Below are 26,288 nucleotides of genomic sequence, written 5' to 3' on the forward strand. Positions count from 1 at the left end.
TTCTCAAATGGTTGTTTGAACGGTTATTTACTAGAACAAACAGGATTAAAAAGCGAGTAGATTGTAGTCAGTGAAGAGACCATTACCTGCTTACTTATCCATCAGAGAACAGATACATATGAAAATGGTGGACAGGCAGAAGCATCTGTGAGCTCTTATTCTCTCCCTTTCTGAAGTCTCCTATCTTAGGACTCATGAGTGCATTTTCTCCAAATATATTCCATGATCACATGGCAATCAGATGGCATGGTGCCTCCACTGGGCCGCACTTGTAGCTGGTATCTTGTCTCTAAGTCCAATATTAATATTATACTTTCTTCCAGTTTCATAAGTGGGTGCAAATGAAACAGCCATAATGCAAACCTCTTGAAAAGCAAGGAGCAGTGGTGTGGACCTAAGAAAGCTACTGACATAAGAAGCTGAGGTAAGAGGATTGAGTTTAAGGAGAGCTTGGGCTGTTGGTGAGACCTCATCTCAAAAACAAGACAGCAAGTGCTCGGGATGCTATTTCTGTGCCACACAGGATGGCCCAGTGATTTGTTGATGAAGATATTAAATACTTTCATGCAAATTTTTCTTCGCTGATATAGGGTCTCACTATGTGGTCTATGTTGGCTTAGCTTAAGAAACATTTTCTTGGGTTTGACCCAGGTAAGTGTTTTCTATAATTAACATGCCTATTGTGTATGTTTGTGTTTAGGAAGAGATGTTCAGACATGTTAGAAAAACTATGTTAACAGGTTAACCCCGCAAACAAGACACCGTTTAGTACACACAGATAGAGGAGAAGATGATCTAAGGCTGACGAATCCCTCATTAGTCCATTAGCATTCTGCAGAGCATCTTAGTTGATGGGGCCCAGCTGATTGCTTCCCTCCTACCATTCATCACAGTCTTATCCTTATATATTTATAAACACATCTCATGCCATATACAAAAAATGATGAATTTTTCAGACTTTTATGCCTTTGTGATGTGGTAGAAAATTTTAATCCTGACCAGGGTGTCTACCCCACCTTTAACCCTTTAGTTCCTGGACACACACACACAACCTTTATATTTACAGTAAGCCTTAAAGAGGACAAGATCTGGGCAGATAACTACCTTCTATGCCATTAGAATCTACTTTTCTATCGATAACCCTGAATTATTACTTACTACATAATCTGTTTCATCTGGGCTGGTCTTAACTCCAATTGGCCAGCTCTCGGGGTCACATTTTCATGACTGATCTAACCCATGGTGGCTTCACTTCCCTCCTCCACCTTCTTCTCTCCTCATGGTTCTCCTCCAACCCAAAGTCTGGGAAACCTAAATCCCACCCATGTCTCTTCTTCTCAGCTATTGGCTGTTGGCATATTTATTTACCAATAATTTGGTAAAGAAATAATTTGTTGTCAGGGTCACTTAGATCTGCATGCCGACTCCCTCGTCTTGGGAGTTGCACTTGGCATTACAATACACAGTAAAAGACAAAACCGCAACAATTCCCCCTTTTTAGGCCAATAAAAGGCTCCTTTTCTCTCATCATAACAATTATGCATATTGTAAGGTATGCTATATACTTACGACATCTGGTCCATTATATTGGACAATCTAGAGAGTATTTCATTATCTGTCCTAACTTAATGAGTTTATAATTCTGCACCTAAATCATTGTTGTAGATTTGATTTAATGCTTGCATTATGGGTTCCCAAATTACATGGGAATTCACACATCTGCATGTGAGATGCTGCAGGTCCCTGCCCCCAGTTGGCTCCAATTGGTAAATAAAGTTGCCAGTGCCCAATGGTTGGAAAGAGAGACAGGGGTGTGACTTTGAGGTTCCTAGGCAAGGAATACAAGGGACGGGGAGAATTGCCATTGCTGGGTGGGGAAGGAGAAGATCCTGGTCTGGGAAGTGTAGGACATAGAGATGGAGACACTGCTGACTTGTAAGAGTTGGGGATCATGGCCTAGGAGGGCTATAGGCCTGGGCCTGTGGTGGCCAGGGTGGAATATAGGTTTTAGTAAGTAATAGATCAGGAATATCAGAGGGGGCAATTTGTTAGCCGTGGGGAGGCTTGGAAGTGCTCAGCCATTGCACTGTTTAAAATATTAAAATAAAAGGCATGCATGTGTACATGTGCGTGTGTGTGTGTGTGCACGCGTGCGCGCGCACGCGCACATGTGTCTCCCTTTCATTCACGAATACATTGAGGCAGTAACAAGAAGTGTCTGTGCACCTGCTGGGGAGTTTAGAGCAGATTAAAATGTTACCGGGCTGGAGAGATGGCTCAGTGGTTAAGAGCACCCGACTGCTCTTCCAGAAGTCATGAGTTCAATTCCCAGCAACCACATGGTGGCTCACAACCATCTGTAAAGAGATCTGATGCCCTCTTCTGGTGTATCTGAAGACAGCTACAGTGTACTTATATATAATAAATGAGTAAATAAAAAATTAAAAAAAAAAATAAAATGTTACCACTGCAAATACAATCATGACAACTGTGCAATTATCAGGTATGATATACACTTATAAAGTCCAGTCCATTATATTGGGCAAATGAGAGAAAGTATTTCACCATCTATCCTAACTTAATGAGTTTACAATTCTGTACCTAAATCATCTTTGATTTTAACTTGTATTATCATCTGAAATCCATCTTTTGAATTTTAGAACACCTTCTTTAATGATAAACAACTTAAGTTTAATTATGAGACCCCTCAGAGATTCAAGAAGGAATAAATATTTGAGAATGCAAGAAATACAGGAACACAGCTTTCAAAACTCAAAACAATTAGCAGAGACAGCTGACTGCCTGGACAGTCCCCAACATTCCTTACAATGTAAGAGCATCTATCTTCAGCCCTCTGGCTCAGAACATCTGACGGACCTTAAGTGAAGCAGGAATTATGAAGGACTATCTTATCCTGTCTTGGCAGAACTTAGCAATCGACTGTCTTGTGTCCATTTGTCCTTTTTGGACAGCATTCTGTCTACAGATAAATTTAGGGTATTTCTTATCCAGTGGCTGGCTTGCCACAATTGAAACAACTGCACATAAGTATTGAGGCTCACCACCTTCTTATGGAGGTATTGGTGGGCATCACCTTCTTATGGAGGAATTGATGCTCATCACCTTCTTATGGAGGTATTGATGGGCATCACCTTCTTATGGAGGTATTGAGGCTCATCGCCTTCTTATGGAGGTATTGAGGCTCATCGCCTTCTTATGGAGGTATTGAGGCTCATCGCCTTCTTATGGAGGTATTGATGGGCATCACCTTCTTATGGAGGTATTGATGGGGATCACCTTCTTATGGAGGTATTGATGGGCATCACCTTCTTATGGAGGTATTGAGGCTCATCACCTTCTTATGGAGGTATTGATGCTCATCACCTTCTTATGGAGGAATTGATGCTCATCACCTTCTTATGGAGGTATTGATGCTCATCGCCTTCTTATGGAGGTATTGATGCTCATCACCTTCTTATGGAGGTATTGATGCTCATCGCCTTCTTATGGAGGTATTGATGCTCATCACCTTCTTATGGAGGTATTGATGCTCATCACCTTCTTATGGAGGTATTGATGCTCATCACCTTCTTATGGAGGTATTGATGGGCATCACCTTCTTATGGAGGTATTGATGCTCATCACCTTCTTATGGAGGTATTGATGGGCATCACCTTCTTATGGAGGAATTGATGCTCATCACCTTCTTATGGAGGTATTGAGGCTCATCACCTTCTTATGGAGGTATTGATGCTCATCACCTTCTTATGGAGGTATTGATGGGGATCGCCTTCTTATGGAGGTATTGATGCTCATCACCTTCTTATGGAGGAATTGATGCTCATCACCTTCTTATGGAGGTATTGATGGGCATCACCTTCTTATGGAGGTATTGATGCTCATCACCTTCTTATGGAGGTATTGATGCTCATCACCTTCTTATGGAGGTATTGATGGGCATCACCTTCTTATGGAGGTATTGATGCTCATCACCTTCTTATGGAGGTATTGATGGGCATCACCTTCTTATGGAGGAATTGATGCTCATCACCTTCTTATGGAGGTATTGAGGCTCATCACCTTCTTATGGAGGTATTGATGCTCATCACCTTCTTATGGAGGTATTGATGGGGATCGCCTTCTTATGGAGGTATTGATGCTCATCACCTTCTTATGGAGGAATTGATGCTCATCACCTTCTTATGGAGGTATTGAGGCTCATCACCTTCTTATGGAGGTATTGAGGCTCATCACCTTCTTATGGAGGTATTGGTGGGCATCACCTTCTTATGGAGGTATTGATGCTCATCGCCTTCTTATGGAGGTATTGATGGGCATCACCTTCTTATGGAGGTATTGAGGCTCATCACCTTCTTATGGAGGTATTGAAGCTCATCACCTTCTTATGGAGGTATTGATGGGCATCACCTTCTTATGGAGGTATTGATGCTCATCACCTTCTTATGGAGGTATTGGTGGGCATCACCTTCTTATGGAGGTATTGATGGGCATCACCTTCTTATGGAGGTATTGATACTTATTACCTTCTTTGAAGTGGAAGGGGGTACTGTCAGGAGCAGACATGCTTTGGAGTGACAAGATCTTTTAATAATGAAATAGCCTTAAATGCTCTATTGCTCCCCTCTCACCTTTCATTGCTGAGTCTTTATACATTTATAAAAATAAATATCTCATGCCATATAGAAAAAAATGTATTTTTCAGACTTTTATATACCTTTGAGACTTTTCTGAGACTACATTCCATGATAACAGCACATAGAATAATGCCTAAAATGTGGCAAGAAGTCAACAGAACAGCCGGGATATCTCATCTTATTATTTCTCATTTGAGTAAACATTTCCAGTAGTCCATAAAATTAGGCAGAAGGAGCTGAGGACATGGTTCAGTTCACAACATGCTTGTTGTGTAAAGATAAGGAGCCTGACCCCTATCACTCACACAAAAAGCCGAGTGTGATGGTGGCATCACCTTAGTGCTGGGGAGGCAGAGACAGGCCGTGGATCTGGATGGACAGGCAGCCTAGCCAATCAGTGAATTCCGGGTTCAGTCACAGAAAATAAGGTGAACAGAGTCTAGAGAAGACACTCAGTGTTGACCTCTGACCTCCACACATGTGCTGGGGCACAAAACAGATGTAGTAACAAGTTTTAAAGACTAATAGCAAACATTAGCAAGAATGTGGAGCAATGGGAGTTATCTTGCTGCTGCTGGGAAACCGCCTGGAATCTTCTAGAAACACTGACTATGTAGCCCAGAAATGCCTCTCTAGATAGACACTCAAGAAACATGGAGATGTGCTGGTGTAAAACTATATTCACAAATGTTAATATATTTAAAAAAGTAAGAAAAACCACACATTCACCCACTGCCAACCAGAGGAATAAAAGGTATATGCCCACACTGAGGAATGTCATTTGCAATAAAAAAGAAGCAACATGCTGAAATGCTACAAAGCACCCTCAGTGTAAGAAGTCAAAAATCACATTAGGTGATTCCATTTATGAACAATATCCCAAAGAGCCAAAGCTACTGGGACAGAAAGTACCCTAGTGGCTGCTGACAGCCTGTGGTTTGGAAGACAAGGGGGCGGGGGGTGACTATTACCCGGCATGGGGCTTCTTTATTCAGAGAAGAAATTATTCCAAAGTGGATTTTTAAGACAATTACTCTACTTTGAAAATACATTAAAATACATTCGATTGCATGCATTCGATTGTAAATGGGCATAAGGTATTGAATAAGGGGCTGGCTAATGGCCTGGAACAATCGTTAGGACCCTGAGTGTGTAAATGAAACCTTAACGCAGAAAAGGAGTACTTGTGTATGTGACCAGAATAAGTGTGGGGGCTGGGGAACTCTCCTAAATTATGCAGGCAAACCCTAAACGCAGTCACACGTGTCTGTATGAGAGGGGATTTTCTCAGCCAGGGAGTAGGAGGCAACACAGCTACAGAGGCAGAGGTTAGCAATGCTCTAAGTGTAACACCCACTAGTGGTCAGAAGCTGGAGGAGACCCTCCACTGGGGCTGCAGCCTCTGACTGGGAGCTGGAGGTGACCCCTCTATTGGGTTTGCAGCCCTGGGAGTGGAAGCTGCAGGTGACCCTCAAGAGAGGCTGCAGCCCTGCCAAGACCCTGTGGTGCTGTGATGCTGACCTTGGACTTCTGGTCCCTAGGTCTGTGAGAGAATAAACTTCTGTTGTTCCCAGAAACTAACTTTGTAATAATTTGTTGTAGCAACAATAAGAAAGAAATAGTGTGTGAATTAAATTCTAATAAAACTCTTACCAATGAAGTTTTTTTTTTTTTTTTTTTTTTTTTTGGAACTGGGGACTGAACCCAGGGCCTTGTGCTTGCTAGGCAAGCGCTCTACCACTGAGCTAAATCCCCAACCCCACCAATGAAGTTTTTAATAGCTCCATAATCATTGTGTGGGTTTGCTCATTTATCTTTACACTTCTGATATATTTCTCTTTTATGTATTCTCTTGCAATGTGCTTCCATAAGATTTAAGAGAGCACTGTCATCTTTTTAAAGTGTAAATTTTATAAATGTTATATTTTACCATTTAGAAGTATGAAAAGTAATTTTGATCTGGTTTTTTAATGTTTGTTTAATGTTGAAACCGGCTCAACCTTGTTCACTTGTTTCACTTACCTGCCATTCCTCTATCAGCCCTCTTAATATGCCTTGTCCTTCTACGTTAGGTGATTTGCTTATAAAGCAGATGTAGCTCCCCAGCCTGTCTAGGAAAAGCCACAAACCCTGAGGTGGACAAGTGACTTACTTTAAAACATTTTTGGAATTGGAAAGGAGGTTTACCAAAAAGCACACATGAGTGTCAGCTGTGTCTTAATTTAGAAATGCAAAGAGACTATTCATCTTAAAATTGGAAAAATTGGAAAAAACTGGTTGGGCTTTTTTTTTTTTTTTTTGAGGTTTCTGATTTTTTTTTTTTTAAATAACCTGGTCTTACTCTGTAGCCCAGACTGGCCTCTAATTCACAATTCTTCTGCCTCAGCCTCTCAGATACCAAAGATTGCAGGCATGTATCACCATGCCCAGCTGAGAGAGGCTACATTTAAGAGAGGACATTGTTAAAGAAATTCTCTCTCTCTCTCTCTCTCTCTCTCTCTCTCTCTCTCTCCCTCTCTCGCTCCCTTCTTCCCTCCCTCCCTCTATCTTTTCCTCTCCCCTTTCCTCTCAAACAACTAGAAGTCACATTTACAATGTCATTGTGATAATAGTGTTTTTGAGGAAATTCTGAGGGGCCAGAGGAAAACTCCGTGGCTCTGAGCACTTGCTATCCTACTGAAGACTGGGGTTTTCTGTTCTAAGCTCCAACATGGCAGCTCACAACCAGCTGTAACTAATTTCCCAGGAACTGTCACCCTCTTCTGGCCTCTAGGGCATCAGGCACATATACAGTGTGCTTACATACAAGCAGGCAAAGATTCATACACACAAAATAATAAATATTTTTTTAAAGATATCTTTATTTCATGTCGCTATACTGTAGCTGTTTTGAGACACCAGAAGAGGACATCAGATCCCATTACAGATGGTTGTGAGCCACCATGTGGGTGCTGGGAATTGAACTCAGGACCTCTGGAAGAGCAGCCAGTGCTCTTAACCACTGAGCCATCTCTCCAACCCAAAAATAATAAATATTTAAAAAATTCCAATGATGCTACTTTGGCAATGGTAGAAATGGGGACCTTGGAATAAATTCCCTCTTTATTGAACAAGAATTAATTAGTCACACCAAACTTCAGCTTTTCATTTCAGTGTGTAAGGCTAAATTTCATCCCCAAAGAACAAGACAACAAGAAAGCAGTTGTCCTTACCAGACTGTGAGGTTTTGCGCACACTCGCACGCGCACGCACACACACACGCACGCGCACACACACACACACAGATACACATACACACACACACTGCCTCCACCCGACTCCTTGTTCATTTGATTCTCCAGTAATTCTGGAAGTGAATTATTCCCAAATTGCCACGTGCTATTTCCAACCGAGTTTGTTAAACTAGTAAAGAAAGGCTTGGAGCTGTGCTGCCTCCCGCTTTTGCTTGTCTGATAGCAAAGGGAGGCTAGGTGATGCATTCAAGTAGGCATGTTCCTCGGGAGGTTCTTGTCAGAGAACACTCCTGGTTCCAGACAACCTGCATTCTGTAAAATGTTTCCTTTTCCTCTGGAGACAATGATGCAGATTTTTTTTTCTCATTTGGAAAATTGGCTACTTATAACAGAAACATTTGTCTCATAAGGAGCTGTATATTTGGCCAGCCATTTTAGAGGGGAAAACCAAGTTATATTCTTTATGTTGTTTGTTAAAATTATTTTCAAGCTCATCTTAAAATAAAAACCCAGGAGAGCCACAAACGCAGGTATCTTGAGAGCACCCTGTGAGCGTAGGAAGCACCTTTAGATGACCTCCTGATTTGTTTGCACAAAAATTAACACAAATGTTTCTAAGGTGGAGACTAGCTTTAATTTTTTTTTTAATTGAGGAACTTTGAGTTGGGCATGGTGGTGAACATCTTTAATCCCAGCACTTGGGAGTTCGAGGTCAGTTTGGTTAACAGGGTGCATTCCAGGACAGTCAGAGCTACACAGAGAAACTCCGGTCTCAAAACAAAACAACTCCCAAAATAATAAAAATAAATGACAAAAATAAACTTTGAGGAAATTTGAAAAACACTTATAACTGGCACTCATACACAATGCTAGCAATTCATAATGAGCATTTATAGTTCTAACTTAAAGTAAACATCAAAAGGTATTTGTTTCTACTTGTTTCAAGCTGGGGCTTGTCCCTGAGTGATCCCATTTTTTTTTTTTTTTAAAAAAGCAGCTTCCTCCGTCCTCAGCACAAATGCTGAGGTAAAATGACTCATGTCTTGTTTGTGCAAGTGAACAACCATAGCACAAACCACAAGGCACAGACTGCTAAGCAACCTCTTTATACAATTAAGTATAACCACTTATGAACGTCAAGTTAAGTCAGGAACACCTAGACACACAGGGATATCAAAACTATAGCAGAAACACAGAGCCATGGACTTATTAACTATGCCAAACCAAAGAAGGACGCAACCACCTTCCTTGGTACTATCAAAGTCATTTTTCCCATCCAGAAAAAATGGTCACAGCAGTGTACCTGTGGCCTGGGCTCCAGTTCAAGTTTCTCCTTTCTAGGACAAGCAGACTGGTTCAAACAGACCCTAAAACTGCCCTCTCTTCCCCAATCCCGCGGCATTTGACAACTCTGCACCTCGAGGAACTCTGCACCTGTGGTTCTTAAAGCTTAGCGACCCTTCCAGAGACGGCTAAACCCTCCAGAGCTTAAACCAGAGACGGTTCCTTGAGTCTGATTCAGCTGCCTTCAGTATGGGCTCTCTGTGGACTCTTTACCCATTTGAAGCCATCCTGTAGCTAGCTAGCTTTCTCTCTCTCTCTCTCTCTCTCTCTCTCAAAGCGCACTATATTTTAATACTCTTAAAAACTATTAATACTGTTTAACTACTATTAGCAATAGTTATTAAGACTGGAATAAAAGAATCTACCATTGCTAGTAACTGTGTCTACCAAGAAAAAACAGTAATACTTGGTGAATTAAAGCCAAAGAAATTGAAGAAATTGAATTCATGACATCACACATTAAGTGGATGTGGATTAAGTGGAAAAATACTAATGTGCCATGTTGCCGACATAGCTCGCTCTCATTAGAAAAAATATGGTCACGCAATAAAGTATTTTAGCATAAAAATATTTAACCTCTATTAAAAAAAAAAAAAGCGAGGCTCAGGGAACATAGCTCAGAGGTGGTGACTGCCCAGCACGTGCAATCCCAACCACTGAAAGAAGAAAAAAAAATCAAATTGCAGATTTCTCATTCTTAGCAGCACTTTCTGAGTGGGGATAAGGTAGGAGGAGAGCACCGGTGCATTGCTGGTGGGAGAATAAATCAAAGCCATCAACGGCAAAGCGTGACAGCGGGTGCCCAGAGCTTTCAGCTCTCCTTTCTCAGACCTAGCCAGTTCCTCTTCTGGGAATCCATCCTAAACAAGGTACTGGTGCTCTGTCAAGCTCGCACAGCAGTTAGACTACACCAGACATTTCTGACAACTGAACGATGTCCTCCTACTTCTAGAGGCTGCACTGTTTGGATTGAAGGTTCAAAGAGTTGATGTCTGATAATGTCTCTTCCTTGGCTTGCAAATGGTTGCCTTCTTGCTCTGTCCTCACATTGACTTTCCATACATAAGAGAGAGAGGTGTGTGTGTGTGTGTGTGTGTTTGGGGGTGGGTTGTTATGAAGTCACTGGCCCTACTCCACTCCTATTTCTGAATATCTTTTCAATATACCCACTTTAGGCCCTAACTGTTTAGGGGTCAGGGACTTAACATAAACATTGAGAGGATGAGACACAGTGCTAAACTGTCAACAAAGATTTAGACGCAGGTATTGTCTTAGTTTTATTAGGGGTATGAGAACGTTACTGTTCATCAATAAAGATATGACTAAGTAATAATATAACCACGTAGCAAAGTATTACACTGCTATTTAAATGGTTTAGGGGCCAGGATAAGGAAGGAGCACTTTTCCCGGTTTCTCTAAATCACAAGCTTTCAGACCATGAAAGCTGAAAGGAAGGTGGCAGGCTGCCTAAGGGCCTCAGGACCTTAGCGCCCCCATGGTGCGGACTGCTTTGGGCTTCTTTTTTGCCTCATCAATAGCCTCCCGAAATGCCAGTAAGAACAGATAAAAGCAAGAATTTAAAACCAAGAAAGGTTTGGGCTAGCCAAAGGAATAAAAATGTGACTCGTTATTATGATCTGAGAAACGTATCACAGTGTCAACAGTGGATAGATGCTGGTAACAGAATTACAGCCTTAACATTTTTCTCTTTACCTGTTGGTTTGTAACACTCTATAATGAGCCCATATTACTTTCTTAGTGAGATATACTTCACATATGGTTATACTCTATATACTCTATCTATGGCATGGTCATCACCTTTAGTGGAGTAAGAGCGTATGAGAGGAAACAGGAAAGTTAAATTAACTCCTGGACTCAGTACAGAAAAATCGGAGGAAGAGAGGAAACAGAACACACAAAAGCAGGCTGTAGCAGACAGGATACTTGCCTAACAGAATGGCTTCTTTCATTATTTCATTCCATTCCATTCACACTTCCTCAGGTTTGCTAATACCATGTAGACCCTGAGTCTTAACTCTCGCTGTATTTGTATGATCAGATTTCACTGAACATAAGATGATGAAGTTTTTTTCTTGATGTTATCAGAAGGCATCAGTAGAAGTTTTTCATATTTTTGTATCATGAATGTCATGAATTGAAAGAAAATTAAGGAGCTATTTGAAAATTGTAACCCAATTTCTGAGGGGTTAAACATTTTGAAGCATGTATCTTAGAAATGATAAGGTTTTATTCTTTCATTTGATTTAATCCTCAGATCCTCTATGTGTAACATCTACCCATAGCCGATTGAAACTGGCAGAATAATTAAACATTAATAACGTAGCTCCTTACTTGTACAAACTGATGCTGGGTCAATCCTGGCTCCACTGATTTCATGATAATCAGATCTTTGCAACGCGATTCTAATTTTAGAGTAAAAGTTATTTGCTAATTAGTCTGGATATAATAAATTCATATTTTATACTTATAATATAGAACTTAAAATTATTCCCAACTAGTATCTATCCATAGTTATGGTGAATAATTTATAGTTGGGTAACATCCCAGTTGGTACCAAATGTTTTTCCCTGGCTTTATTTAACCAAGAAACCCCTATATTAAAAAGAATGAATCTAACTTTTTAATTATTAGGTTGGAATACAACACAAAGACATATGCATAATAACATAAATGACTAAAAACACAAAACAGTGGAGGTTTGTGAGAGTATTTATACCAGGAGATCTAAACCAAAGCCTCTCTGTAAACTTCTCTTTAAAAACATTTTTTAAAGATTTATTTATTTATTATATATAAGTACACTGGAGCTGTCAGACACACCAGAAGAGGGCATCTGATCCCATTACAGGTGGTTGTGAGACACCATGTGGTTGCTGGGAATTGAACTCATGACCTCTGGAAGAGCAGTCAGTGCTCTTAACCACAGAGCCATCTCTCCAGCCCTAAAAACATTTTTTTATTTTAAGAGATTTTTACTTTATTTTTAAAGATGAGTGTCTCTACATATTCTTAACTGTCTTTTTTTTCTTCCATTTTTATTAAATTGGGTATTTCTTGTTTACACTTAACTGTCTTAAAACTCACAGAGATCCACTGCCTCTGCCCAGTGAGCGCTGGGATCAGAGGTGGACACCCCCACATTCAGCTTAAAGTTTCTTTGTCTTTAATGTCTCTAAAATGAACAAACACCATGCAGATATGGCCTTTTAGTAAAAGATATAAATAATATGAAGGCTCTTCACCATCTCAGAAAATTGTTCTGTTCCTAGCACCCAGGTAACAAGCCCGCTGACATGAAAATGGCTATAACTCTGGTCTGAGGGATCCAACACTATTTTCTGAACGCCACGTCAATACTTCCAGCAATCACACTTACCCACTGAGACATCTCTCTGGCTGTAGTTGCATATAATTTTAATGCCTCTCTTTGCATGTCTTCTTTTCCTATCTTTTCTCTTTCTCTTTTCTCTCTCTCTCTCTCTCTCTCTCTCTCTCTCTCTCTCTCTCTCTCTCTCTCTTCAAGACATGGTTTTTCTGTGTAACCTTGGCTGTTCTGGAACTTGCTCTGTAGATGAGGCTGGCCTCGAACTTGCAGAGATCTGCCTGCCTCTGCCTCCAGACTGCTGGGATTTGAGGTTGGGGATTTGGCTCAGTGGTAGAGCGCTTGCCTAGGAAGCGCAAGATCCTGGGTTCAGTCCCCAGCCCCAGAAAAAAAAAAAAAAAGAGTGGAGCTTCCAGACTGCTGGGATTAAAGGCATGGGTACCCACTGCTCAGCAATGTTTCCTTTATTTTAATTATGGCATTACATTTTCTTCTAAATTCTGTAATTATTATTTTCTGGGAATGTCGTGGGATAGTAAAGGAGGTAATCACTTATCGGTAATATAAGGCAACACTGGACTAAAACAGGATGGTTGATTACTTCAGTGGTTTTTGACATTGTATCTCTGGAAAGAACAGGGGAAGCTAATTTATCTTTAAGTGCTTCCAACACTTAATATTGACTATATGTGGTGGTTTGAATATGCTTGGTCCAGGGATCAAGGTCCAGGATGTATGGCCTTGTTGGAGTAGGTGTGGCCTTGTGGGAGGAAGTGTGTCACTGAGGGGGTGGGCTTTGAGACACCCTCCCCCCATTAACTGCCTGAAGACAGTCATCTCCTGGCTGCAGTTGGGTCAAGATGTAGAACTCTCAGACCCTCCAGTATGATGCCTGCCTGGACACTGCCATGCTTCCTGCCTTGATGATAATGGACCAATCCTCTGAACCTGTAAGCCAGCCCCAATTATATGTTGTCCTTTATAAGAGTTGCCTTGGTCATGGTGTCTGTTCACAGCAGTAAAACCCTAACTAAGAAGTTTACATGGAAACCCTAACTAAGATACTATATGACTTCAGCCTCCCTCCTGAAAAATAAAAATGCTACAGGGATAGGCATACTTACCAAGATGCAGCTCTGGCTTCTGAAAAAAATCATAAAGGACATTCTGAATCTGCAGAGAGAGGAGGGGAGAGAACATAATACTCTTCAATGACCACATATTTAGTTTTTTAGCCTAAGAGCCATGTATGGTCTTTTACATTCTCATGTGTGCCCTCATTGATTTCTGTTCTTATTGTGTGAGGACCAAGACACTAGGAATAATCCCATTTTGTTCCTTCCAGGGAACATATCTAGGTTCTTGAAAGCAGGAAGGGAGACTATATGAGAGGAAGAAGGAGACACGAGAGAGGGCTTTGGAAAAAAAGAGGATGAATTAAGAACAAAGCATAATATACATCACATGCATTTTACATGATATCATACATCTTATATGACATTTATATTATGGTATTTATTTTATATATATTGTTATATTGTATCATATATTTCTTATATATGAAAATGTCATAAAGACATTTTACTTGAATGATAACTGAAAAATAAAAATCCTGTGACCCACCTATTCATTTTTCCTTCCCTGACGGCAACCCCATCTTTTTACTTTTTTCCTGTTCTACAATGTCACGCAATTGGAATCATATAATGTCCAGTCCTTTCTGCTTGGATTCTCCAACTTTGTATCATGCACTTAAAGTCTCTTCCATGTCTCTCATGGCTTGATATCCCCTCCCTTTAGGCACCCACATTCTACTGCTTGACACATGAATTGATTTGTAGCAGCCATTTAACGCAGGCTATCCAAACCACTCACTCGTGTGGGCAATTACTAGTAAGGCTGCTGCATTCATCAATACCCGGGAGCTGGTGTGGACAGGAAGCTAAGTAATTTGGGCAAATATAAAAGATTGTTATCATTGAATTGTACATTATAAAAGTATGTTTAGTTCATGTGTTTAAAATGAACACAAAATTACCAACTTAATTGTTTTTGTTTAGAAAGAGTGGCTTTTTTTCATGTGTGTGCCTGAATGTGTGTCTATGTATCCCATGTGCACCTGACACCCTCAGAGTCTAGAAGAGGGCATAAGATCCCCTGGAGTTGGAGTTACAGACGGTTATGAGGCACCACTGGGTACAGGGAACTGAATCAGGGTTCTCTGGAAGAGCAGCCAGTGAGTGCTCTTAAGTGCTGTGCCATCTCTCCAGCCCTACAGACAAGAGTTTTACAGTGTAGCCCAGGTTGGTCTCAAACCGATCATAATCTTCCTGCCTCAACCTCCCAAGTTCTAAGATAAGAGGCATGGATGAATTTAGTCATTTTTAAAGAATACATGTATGTGTGCGTGCATGTGTGTGAGAGTGTGTGTGCATGTGTGTGTGTGTGTGTGTGTGTGTGTGTGTGCGCGCGCAGTACAGTTTCATTTTGTGAGACATACACTTAGAACTTTCCTTTTCACAAACTTGAAATCCTACACAGACTAACTCCTTCTCCTCTCCCCCTTTCCCCTTGGAACTGCCATCCTGCCTGCTTCTCTGATGTAACTACTTTAGAAACCTCACATGTGTGAGAGAGCAGCATTTTTCTTCCAAGAGTTTGCGCAGTTTCATAAGAAACAGTCTTTCAAAGTGGTTGTGCAGCTCTGCATCCCAGTAGCAGTGAATGAGTGTTCGCACTACTATTCGAAGCCCTGGGCGTTAGGGCTGGGGGTTGTAACCAGTGTCATAGGTGGGGAGTGGTATCTCATTTCTATTTTAATTCACAATTCCTGACCCTGGTCAGAGGGCTCAGTGGGTAAGGATGCTTGCCACCGAGCCCGATGACATAAGTTTGATCCCTAGGACCCACATGGTAGAAGGGGAGAACTGACTCCTGAAATTGTTCTCTGACCTCCACTCTGGTGTGCACACACCCCCATCCTCATATGAATAAAAGTAATAAAAATGACCTACAACCCTTTAATGGCAGGTGATATTGGTATATCTTGATTTTTTATTTGCATATTATATATCATTGGTGAAGTGTCATGCATTTTGTTCAGTGTGTGTGTGTGTGTGTGTGACAGAGAGAGAGAGAGAGAGAGAGAGAGAGAGAGAGAGTGTTTTGTATATGTTATTCAGGTAAAGTCTCATCTACACAGATCAAACTGGTATTGAACTTGACATTTGTCTTCTTGCTTGATTATGTTGGAAACCCTTTTCAGAATCAAGATTTTTAAAAATCGGGTTGGGGATTTAGCTCAGTGGTAGAGCGCTTGCCTAGGAAGCAGGCCCTGGGTTCGGTCCCCAGCTCCGAACAAAAAAAGAACCAAAAAAAAAAAAAAATCTTGTTAGATTTGTATTCTATTTTTTATATCCAAGAGAAAAATTTGAAGAAATCAGTAAACTCCTATGAAATAGACAAGTCAAGAATTAGTTTAGTTCGGTATTGTGAGGAATTTTTTTTTTTTTTTTTTTTTTGGAGTTGGGGACTGAACCCAGGGCCTTGTGCTTCCTAGGCAAGCGCTCTACCACTGAGCTAAATCCCCAACCCCTTGTGAGGAATTTCAAAGGAAGCTTCTGACATTTCACTTAACATGCTAGCAAGTTCCCTCTTAGCACACACCCCACATACCCTCCACATGTGCTCTCCCTCTTACCACGACTATTGGAATCATTCCTTTGGGGTTGAGAATCCATTCATTGAACTGCTCCTCCAGAGCCTGCTTTCTCATGGTGGCCACCTTGACTTTGACTGTGCTTATATACTCTCTTTGTTCTCTCTTCTGTTTCACTCTCTCCTTCATCTTGGATATTCTGGAGTATGAGAACACAAAATGCATGCTAAGAATCCTCGATTTGGTTCGGATAGTTCAGTGGCAGGATCCGGGGCCTAACTTAAACCCTGGAGCTGCCTTTCTTCCTCCAGCACTTCCTGCGTTCAGCACTCAGCTTAGCCTAATCTCTACTAAGAGTTCTCTTTTTACCTAAGTAAACAATATATCTAAGAGGTATTGGCGGGGATGTTAATTAACACAATAATTATGAAAGACTGGAGAAATCTGAAAAACATAGAAGTGTACCTACCAAAAGAGACAGCAATCTTATTCTTGGATATTTTCCAGAAACAAAACCTTGAAATCAGTTTGTTAAAAGAAGTTTGAATTCATGTATGAATTGCCACACAATTCATGGTAGCCAAATACAGAATCAATAATCAATTCTGAATGAACAAAGAAAATATGACCTATAAGCACAACAGATTATTATGCATCCTTGAATAAAACAGGATTATGCTCTTTGTGAGACATGGATAGAACTGGAGAATTACGCTAAGTGAAATAAGCCAGGTACATGAAAACAGATGCCACAAGTTATTACTTAGATAGTAAAGTCTAAAAGAATCAAACTCATAGAAGCAGAGAGTACCATGGCAGTGACAGAGGCAATGATGGCCAAAGGGAACAAAAGACATTAATTAGAAGGAAAAATAGGTTTTTAAAAGTTCCCATTGCACAATAGTATAGTTTATAATAGAATCTTACATATTTAAATATTGCCAAGAGTATAACTTTCAAATGTTCTCCCCATAAGAAAATCTTGGCTATTTGAGGCAAAAGATGTTAATTAGCCAGATTTAATTATACATATCTATAAATCATAACATCACATTGCACCCTATAAATATATATAACTATAATTAACCAATTTATAGGGTTTTTTTGGTTTATAGGTTTTGTTTTGTTGTTATTGTTGTTGTTGTTGTTTGTCTTTTCCAAAAAGAAGAAGTAAGAACACACATGGAGGTTTTACTGCACATCTGCTCTGAAGCCTGAGGCTTTAGCTTCTTTCTTCCCTGGACATAGAAGTCATCGGAGGGACTCTGATCCTGAGACTAGGAGAGAAGCCTGGGAGGTGCCCTTATAAGAAAGAAGTGTGCCCAGTCACTCCGATGCTCTGGACCAGAGCCGAGGAATCTGCCTGGAGTGTATCTCAGCCTGTTGCTGCTATCTAGCTGGAGTCAAATGTGTCTGCATCCCTGCTGAAGTCCTGAGTACAAGACTAACTATTGTCCTCGGCCACAGATGCATCACCAGGCTGAGAACAGAGAGAATGGAGGCTTCAATTGTCCCTGTGTTAATCATCGCTGTTAGAACTTCAAGAAAAAAAAAAAAACAAAAAAAACAAAACAGCCAAACAAACCCCAAACTGTGTTAACTGAAATCAAATCACATGGCTCAGAGTAATAAAAAGAGTTGCGTTGAGCAAATTTTTTCTTTTTAGGTCTAACAACATTTGGAATACGTTTTCATCTTTCCATGAGGAAAGACTGAAGTAATCTAACAGATTTTTTTTTTTTTTTTTTTTTTTAGTTCTTTTTTTCGGAGCTGGGGACCGAACCCAGGGCCTTTCGCTTCCTAGGCAAGCGCTCTACCACTGAGCTAAATCCCCAACCCCTCTAACAGATTTGAGATGGGAAAAAACCTTTCACTGAGAATGTGGACATTGGATACCTAACAGTCCAGAGGAAAGAACTGAATCGAAGATGAGCTCTATGCCCATATAAAACCTTTGTAAATCTCTAGGAATATAAGCCTTCAAAACTAAACTTTCAGGTTTGAAGACAGAAGCAGGAAAGCAGGTTGGCGGTGCAGAAGAGCCTTGCATGTACTTCTGAAAGAATGTTTTGAAGGAAGAGCTACGTTCCTCTAATGTTCCCACCACACAGCCAAACACCCAGCCCTTTCAGCTGTTCCTCACCCACCTCTTCCCATACTGCCTTCCTCTCTCTCCTCCCAGTACAGCATGTTTCCATTTCCATCTACATTCCAACATGGCTTTCTATTCTACCCCAGTGTCTTCTATCCAGCATTCTCTCCTTATGCATCCACTCATTCCCTTAGCCAAGCTCACTTATTACACAAGCGTTTACTGGGCATGTATTATGTGTTCTTCCATTAGAGAGCATAGCATCTAAAACAGAACACACGGGTGATTGGAACAGAACCATAAGTACTGAACGTCTTCAGATCCTCATAAAACACAAAAATAGATACACAAAGCTACTTTTCTGTCACATTTTCATCTGCTCAAAATGTTTCTCCCCTCGTTTTCCCACATGCTTTGGGTCTCAGCTGAGACATCACATTCTCCTACATCATGATGCCCATATTTAGAAAGAAAATCTAGGTTTGAGCTTCAGAATAACTGTGTATGAGCTTCCAAATATATTCAAACGCATTTTAAATTGATCATGTCATTCTTTCAGGGAACGGATAACATTTCTGTTGCCTGTGTTATTTTATGAGAATGCTTACACCGATCAACAGAATTCTATACCATCCAACCCTTTGTAACTTTGGGTAGTATAGAGTAGATGTAACCTACAAATGGATTCTAAGTATAGCTCCCAGGATGGGAAGATAGCTCCGCTGGCAAAGAGCTTGCCTTACAAGCTTGACGATCTGAGTTAGAGCCCCAGAACCCACATAAACAGAGGAGAAGGAAAAGGAAGAAGAAGAGGAAGAAGAAGAGGAGGAGGAGGAGGAAGAGGAGGAGGAGGAGGAGGAGGAGGAGGAAGTGGATGAGGTGGAGAAGCAAGAGGAGGAGGAAGAAAAGACAAAGTTAGGTGAGCACTGTGGGTGTGCACTTGTAATCCTGGCACTGAGGAGATAGCAGAAGCAGATGAATTCCAGGGGTTTGCTAGTCAGTCAACCTCACCTATGTGGTGAATTTCTAGTCAGTGAGAGACTCTGTCTGGAAAAAGGTGGGCAAGGCCTAAGAAATACAACCTGAGATTGACTTCTGGCCTCCTCATTCATGCACATGGATGCACACACACACACACACACACACACACACACACACACACACACACACACACACTGGCACACATAAAAGCTAATTAATAAAGTCAGGTACGATGGCATACACTTTGTACCCAGAACTTGGGAGGCTGAAGCAGGAGGATTGCTGTTTGAAGCCAGTCTAGGCTTCATGGAAAGACCCTGCCTCAAATAAAGAAAACTAAATAATCAAACATTTCCTTTATGGGAGTAAGTGTTCTGAGTTAACAGTATAAACATGATTAGAGAGTAGAAATAAAGACTAGGGACGGCTAGGGGTGCAGTGACGTTGGTAGAGCACTTGCCTAGCATGCACAGATCCCTGTGCTTGACCCTTACCTAGCACCAGCACTACACAAACCCCACCATCAACCACTAATTAAGAAAATACCCAACAGCTACATCTTATGGAGTCGTTTTCTCAACTGAGGGTCTCTTCTTTGAGAGCTTGTGTCAAGATAACACAAAACTAGCCAGAACAACCTAAATGAAGAATCTTCTTTGACTGTCGAAACACCACCTCTGTGTAAATGGTACAGACCTATGAATTCCATGTGTCTCCACCCAATGTGGCAGTTTTCACTCTTATCAGTGTAACCATCACGGTGGAGGTGAGTTTTGCCTTCCTAGCAATTAATAACCTCCAAACCTTCCCCCAACAAGCCATCTATGCACACTTCACAGCATGTAATACCTTGCTTGCAAGTAATAGTTTGGGGTTTGCCATCTTTCAGGCTCTGTGGTCATAATTCCCTAAAGCTAAATTAGACTTTTTTGCCATTCCTTAAGCATGCTTCTATTATCCCTGTGATGGGTACCTTACAGAATGCACATATAACATATGTCTGGGTTATTATAATTACTTAATTCTTAGTTTCTCTTGTTTTACCCAACGTATATCTAACTATAAAAATTAAGCTCCTGGCGTAACATATAATGACTTAAAACCTTACATAACTTGCTAGTCAGTGATATATTATTAAAAAATTTTTATTAGTATTTTATAGTATTTTTGCTTGCTTATGTAGGTCTATGCCTGCAGAGAGCATCAAAACCATTGGAATTGGAGTTACAAACAGTTGTGAATCACTGGGTGGGTGCTGGGAACTGAACTTCAGTCCTCTGTAAGAGCAATAAATAATCTTAACCATTGAGCCATTTCTCTGGCCAAGCAGTGGCATTTGGACATACTACTAAACAGGCATATTTTACAAGATAACAAAACCTCTATCATAATTCTCTTGTTAAATATTGATAATGAATTCTAGAGATTTCAAAATTAAATATTCGGTACTCCAAATTAAAGGTGTGAAAATAAGATGACCCGCTCTCTTACAGTTATCAAGCATGAAGACTTATTTCCTAATAGTTTTATGCATCTGGAAAATAAAAAAACCATGAACCCAAACTCATGGTGATTCTCCTGCCTCAGCCTCCCCAGTTATAATGGTGATTATAATTGTGATCCACCAGGCATAGCTCCATAAATAATTTCAGAAAAAAGGGGCATTGTAAAATCAGAAAATCAGAAATTAGCAATAAAAACAATACACAGAACTCCCAGCACCAAGTCTGCCCGCAGGCTGCTATGCTTTCCGCTATGATAATGGACTAAACCTCTGAAACTGTAAGCCATCCTTTATGAGAGTTGCCTTGGTCATGGTATCTCTTCACAGCAATAAAACCTTCACTAAGACAGAAGTTGGAACCAGGAGTCAGGCATTGCTGTGACAGACCTGACCCTTTTTTTTTTTTTAATTTTTATTTTTCGAGGAATGTAGATTTTGGAAGTTTGGATTAAGAAAGCAGTGGGATAGTTTAGGTGTAACTTAGTGGGCCGTACTAGTAGAAGCATGGAAGACAGTAGTGCTGAGGGTGGTTTAAACTGTGGGGGTCTAGCTCAAGTGGTTTCAGAGGAGAAGAATTTTAGTATGTTCTCTAGAGATTGTTCTTGTGATATTTTAGTGAAGAATGTGGCTGGTTTTTGCCCTTGTCCGAAGAATTTGCCTGAGGCTACAGTGAAGAGCTTTAGATTAATTGCATTACCAAAGGAAATTTCAAAACAGCCTTGCATAGACTCTGTCCTGTGGTCCACTCTTATGAAGAACATTTTGATCAAATATAGCAATCTAAGAAAGGAAAAATACAAACTGTATTGTTCAAGGGCTAAAGGGGCACCAGAAAGTGGAATAGAGCTAAATCCTGTGTTCAAGGAGATAATAAATTAAAGATATTAAGTAGGATTAAGGGAGTGGTGACTTCAGGGCAACCTATCCAGCTAAGTTTCCATCTTGTGAAAAAGATGTTCCCCAAGGGACATTGCTACCTATTCTAATTGACAATGCATTTATGGTTGTACAAGGGATATCAGGTTAAGCATGATTATTACCTGGTTATTGTTTTCATTTAGACATAAGGAGATATGAGTGTGTGTCAAGTTGACAAGGTATAGATGGTGATGGTTATTTTCAGTTGTCAACTATATCTGGAATGAACTACAGTTCAGACATGGACAGCACACCTTATCCAGATCTTAGGATTAGCAATCCATGCTTTTGATCTGGATTGACACAAGCCTTTAATTCAGATCTTGAAGTATAGTGACCATGCTTATAAAGATCTAGAATGAAAAGGAATTAAAGTCCAGGCACGGTAGTACACACCTTTAATTCTAGCACTTGGGAGACAGAGGCATGCAGATCTCTGGGCTCAAGGCCATCCTGGTCAACAGAGCAAGTTCCAGAACATCCAAGCTTAGCAATAAAAACAGAAAGATGTAATTGAGCAAGGGGGGCCTTGTTCCAGCCCCAGCCGGCAGCAGAACCTGGTTCTGTATTTAGAGTCATGAATAGAAGAAGGAGATTATGGAATCTTCCTCCATGACTGGGGAAAGTTGCTGAGGCCAGGCATGTGGCAGCAGTGTCCCTGCATGGAGGCCCTGAGGGGCCATTGTATGAAGCTGTGAAGGCAAGCCTGGATTGCCTTGGAGACCCTAGGAAAGGTTAGAGATAGCTGCTGAGGAAAGCTGCTAATGGAGTGGAACCAGCCCAAGAGAGAGAGGTGTGTTGCAGTCAACCAGTCTCAAAGGGGATGGAGATCTGCAGAGCATTTTGACATTAGACATGGAGATGCAGAGTTCAGGACTGGCCTGGCTGGTTTTCGGTCTTGCTTTGGTCCAGTATTTCCTCACTATCCTATCCTGCCTTTCATCTATTTTGAAACAGTAATATCTTGTGCCGTTGTTTGTATGAGGTGTGTGATCTGGTTTTTGATTTTTATTTCATAAAGAATTACAGTTACGAGATTGCCTGAATTTCAGAAGAGACTGAACTTCGGACTGCTAAACAAGTTTGAGACTGTTATAGTCTATGGGAGAGTTTGAAGTTGGACTGACTCATTTTTGCATTATGTTATGGCTATACGCTTATCGGGGTCAGGGAGTGGAATGTGGTGTTTTGAATAGGTTCAGCACCAAACATGTGTGTTTGAACACGTGGCTTTAGGGAGTGGCACTCTTAGGAGGTGTGGCTTTGTTAGAGTAGGTGTGGCCTTGTTGGAGGAAGTACATCATTGTGGAGGTGGGTTTTGCGATCAAAAATATGCTCACATATATGTTCTGCCCAGTGTAAAAGACTGTCCCTTCTGTTGTCTGGGGATTAAAATGTAGAACTCGACACCATATCTGCCCACACACTGCCATGCTTCCCACCATGACAATAATGGACTAAGCCAGCCTCAATGAAATGTTTTCCTTCGTAAGAGTTGCCTGCCAGGGTGGGGAGGTGGGAGTATGTGGGTGGGTGGAGGAGCACCCTCATAGAAACAGGGGAAGGGATTTCTGGAGGGGAAACCGGGAAAGGGGACATTTGAAATGTAAATAAGTAAAATATCCAATAAAAAAAGAGTTGCCTTGGTCACAGTGTCTCTTCACAGCAATGAAACCCTAGGACAACCAAGCACATTCCTAATAAGTTTCTAGTAATATCGTGATAAAAAGAATTGACTTGTCTTCAAAGAGTTTGTAGGGACATGAATAATTCAGGGTGCCTAAAGGTAATATGAGCCTGTAAGTATTTTCAAAATGGAAGACGTTATGCAATCTAGACTAGGTGTGACAGCAGGTATCTGGAAGAAGTGGTACCAGAGGTAATTCCTGGAGGACAAGGTGAAATCAACCAGCTAGAGAAATGACAACTAAGATACTTAAATGATGAAAGCCGGCACTCCATGTTCCAGAAGAGGATAGTGAGTTAATGCGTATGAGACAGTGAGTGTGTGCAGATGGAATGCAGCCTCTCTGGCTGTGGTGCACAGTGCTATCACTGTATGCTGGGTACCTCCCACACAGACTGGCTAAGTTTTGGAGCTGGCATTGGTAGTAAGAATTTCCTATTTCTATGGGTGGTGGTTGAGCCACTTTACCGGAGGAGTAGGAGAGAGGCAGAGGACATCAGAGAAAGGATGTGCTACACAGGGATGGGGTGAGATAAGAATTTATCTGGTTTGATGGTACAGGACCAGGCTAGGACAAAATAGTTAAAAATCAAGGCAATCGTATGTCTGGCCTTCATCCCTTAGAGGCCAGAGCCTCTGCTATAAGTAAGCAAAGCTTATGTTCATTTGAGGATAGCACTTTCTAGATAGTTTTAAATGAATCAATGAAATGAAGTAGAAAAACCATAAGGGTTCCTATACATCTTAGGTGGTCTTTGGTGTTTCTGCTCCAAGATCATCTCACCCTATCAGTTTCTAGGCCAGGTATACAGCTCTGGCTGAAGAGGAATTGACTCTGGACTATTTCAGTCTCTCTAACAATTAGAATGTTCTATGCCAAGGACTCATTCAACATCAAGTTGCAGAATGACATTTAAAGTGGTGGGATATCATTTAAAGAGACTGTGATTTTACAGTCCATAAGTAGCTAAATTATTATTATTATTATTATTATTATTATTATTATTATTATTATTATTATTATTGTGTGTGTGTGAGGGGGGGGGGTTGGTGGGGGCCAGGGTGCATGTACTCCGGCTGGCCTCAAACTCACTAAATAGCTGAGGATGATCTTGAATTTCTGATTTTCCCACCTCCATCTTGCAAGTGCTGGGATTATAGGTACACACCACCATGCCAAGTCTATGGGACTCTGGAGACTGCACCCATGTTTTGTGAATGAAATACAAGCATTCTACCAATTGAACCACATCCCTATCCTATACGCAGCTGAATTTTAAGTAATAATAGGATATGTATTTTATAGGTTCATGCTATACCAATTAGAGTTTATAAGAGTTTATAAGCAAAAAAAAAAGGGGAATTATTTGTATAAAACCCTTCATAAATACCACTATTACAGAAATTCAAATACCATTAGAAGTATTATCCTTACTTGGTAAAATATGCTTTGCCAGATTGATAAGATCTGTTTTCTAGTACATATTGACAAACTGACTAATATTACTAGTGTCACCTGTGGAGAAGCACCTGCAGGACTTCCTCTCATACTGTAGTCTCGATTTGGCTCAGTAAAGAGGCGGCAGCTGGTGTGGAGTGTGAGCAGACAGCTGTTTAGGAAGCCAGTCTCCTAGCAACTGAGGAAAGCCTGTACCAGGGTGACATAGAGCCTTTCTATTGCCAAGTCCTAGTGCTTGTTAAAGACATAAAGTTGTAAAGATGAGTTAGACGTTCTGAGACATTTTGTCGTGTGAAATGCAAAATACAAGTACTGTGAGGTAAACCTTAGAGTCCTTTCAACATACCACAATCCAGTAGAGAATACACAGTGGATTTTGGCACGTGATCAGTGTTAATTACTTGAATGTTGCACAGGAACTAATCTGTAGAACATTGAAATAAAATAAGATAAAGGCCTGCATCTTTCTTCCTTTCAAATTGTACTTTGTGTGTGTGTGTGTGTGTGTGTGTGTGTGTGTGTGTGTGTGTCTAATATTTGAGCATTTGTACTCACTTATTCTTCTCTCTTATGTAGCTGTAATAGAAAAAGCAATTCTTTGGAATATCTTTTTTTTCTTTTTCTTTTTCTTTTTCTTTTTTTTTTTTTTTTTTTGGAGCTGGGGACTGAACCCAGGGCCTTGCACTTGTTAGGCAAGCGCTCTACCACTGAGCTAAATCCCCAACCCCTGGAATATCTTTTTAAGATTATTTCTCTTCATGGAATAAATGTTCTATCATTAGTAAGCGATGCACAATTCACTGGGAAAACTCTGCAGCAGGGATCCCTCAGTGATGAAATCATTAGCAAATGCAAGGGTAATGAAAAGGCCCAAGTGTTGGTTGTTTGTTGGTCTGTTTGTTCCTTTGGCCTCCCAAGCGCTGAGGTTACAGGTGTGAGCTGCGCGCCCAGCTCTCAGGACTCTTATATCTACTTTCCTGATCATTTGGACTGGCATCCTAGGACCGTTCATGTCAAGACTGATTGAGAAACAGGCCCTGCTTGGCTGAAATAATCTGAGATTCTAATATTAATAAGCTTCCCGGGGTTGGGAATTTGGCTCAGTGGTAGAGCGCTTGCCTAGCAAGCGCAAGGCCCTGGGTTCGGTCCCCAGCTCCGAAAAAAAGAAAAGAAAAAAAAAATAAATTTCCCTTTTATTATTTAAATGTCTTCAGTTAAAAAATGTTATACAGTATTCACCGTATCTGTGCCCAATTTTACAAGTTCTAACACATTTACAAATTTGTGTAACTCCCGGGCTACTAAAAATTGGTAATCTTATTTTAGGGGCAGCTATTTTTCCCTATCAAGTATATGTGTGTATGTGTGTATCTACATGTTTGTACAACACAAAACAGTGGATGGAAACTTTCAC

At 40.7% G+C, this 26,288-nt stretch overlaps 1 protein-coding gene across 4 annotated transcripts in view; it reads right to left on the reverse strand.

Annotated features, from left to right (window-relative positions):
• Window positions 1-26,288, reverse strand: part of Efcab5 (EF-hand calcium binding domain 5) — a 116,343-nt gene that overhangs the window by 67,044 nt on the left and 23,011 nt on the right. For all 4 annotated transcript variants that reach the window (NM_001417684.1, XM_063269522.1, XM_063269521.1 and 1 more), the window contains 3 exons: window positions 16,276-16,432; window positions 13,700-13,748; window positions 11,585-11,655 (listed from right to left, as the gene is read on the reverse strand). In NM_001417684.1, coding sequence (NP_001404613.1) covers window positions 11,585-11,655; window positions 13,700-13,748; window positions 16,276-16,432 — 277 coding nt within the window. The remainder of the gene's footprint in view (window positions 1-11,584; window positions 11,656-13,699; window positions 13,749-16,275; window positions 16,433-26,288) is intronic.

The sequence above is a fragment of the Rattus norvegicus genome, chromosome 10, assembly GCF_036323735.1.
Source record: "Rattus norvegicus strain BN/NHsdMcwi chromosome 10, GRCr8, whole genome shotgun sequence".
In the NCBI taxonomy this organism is placed as follows: domain Eukaryota; kingdom Metazoa; phylum Chordata; class Mammalia; order Rodentia; family Muridae; genus Rattus; species Rattus norvegicus.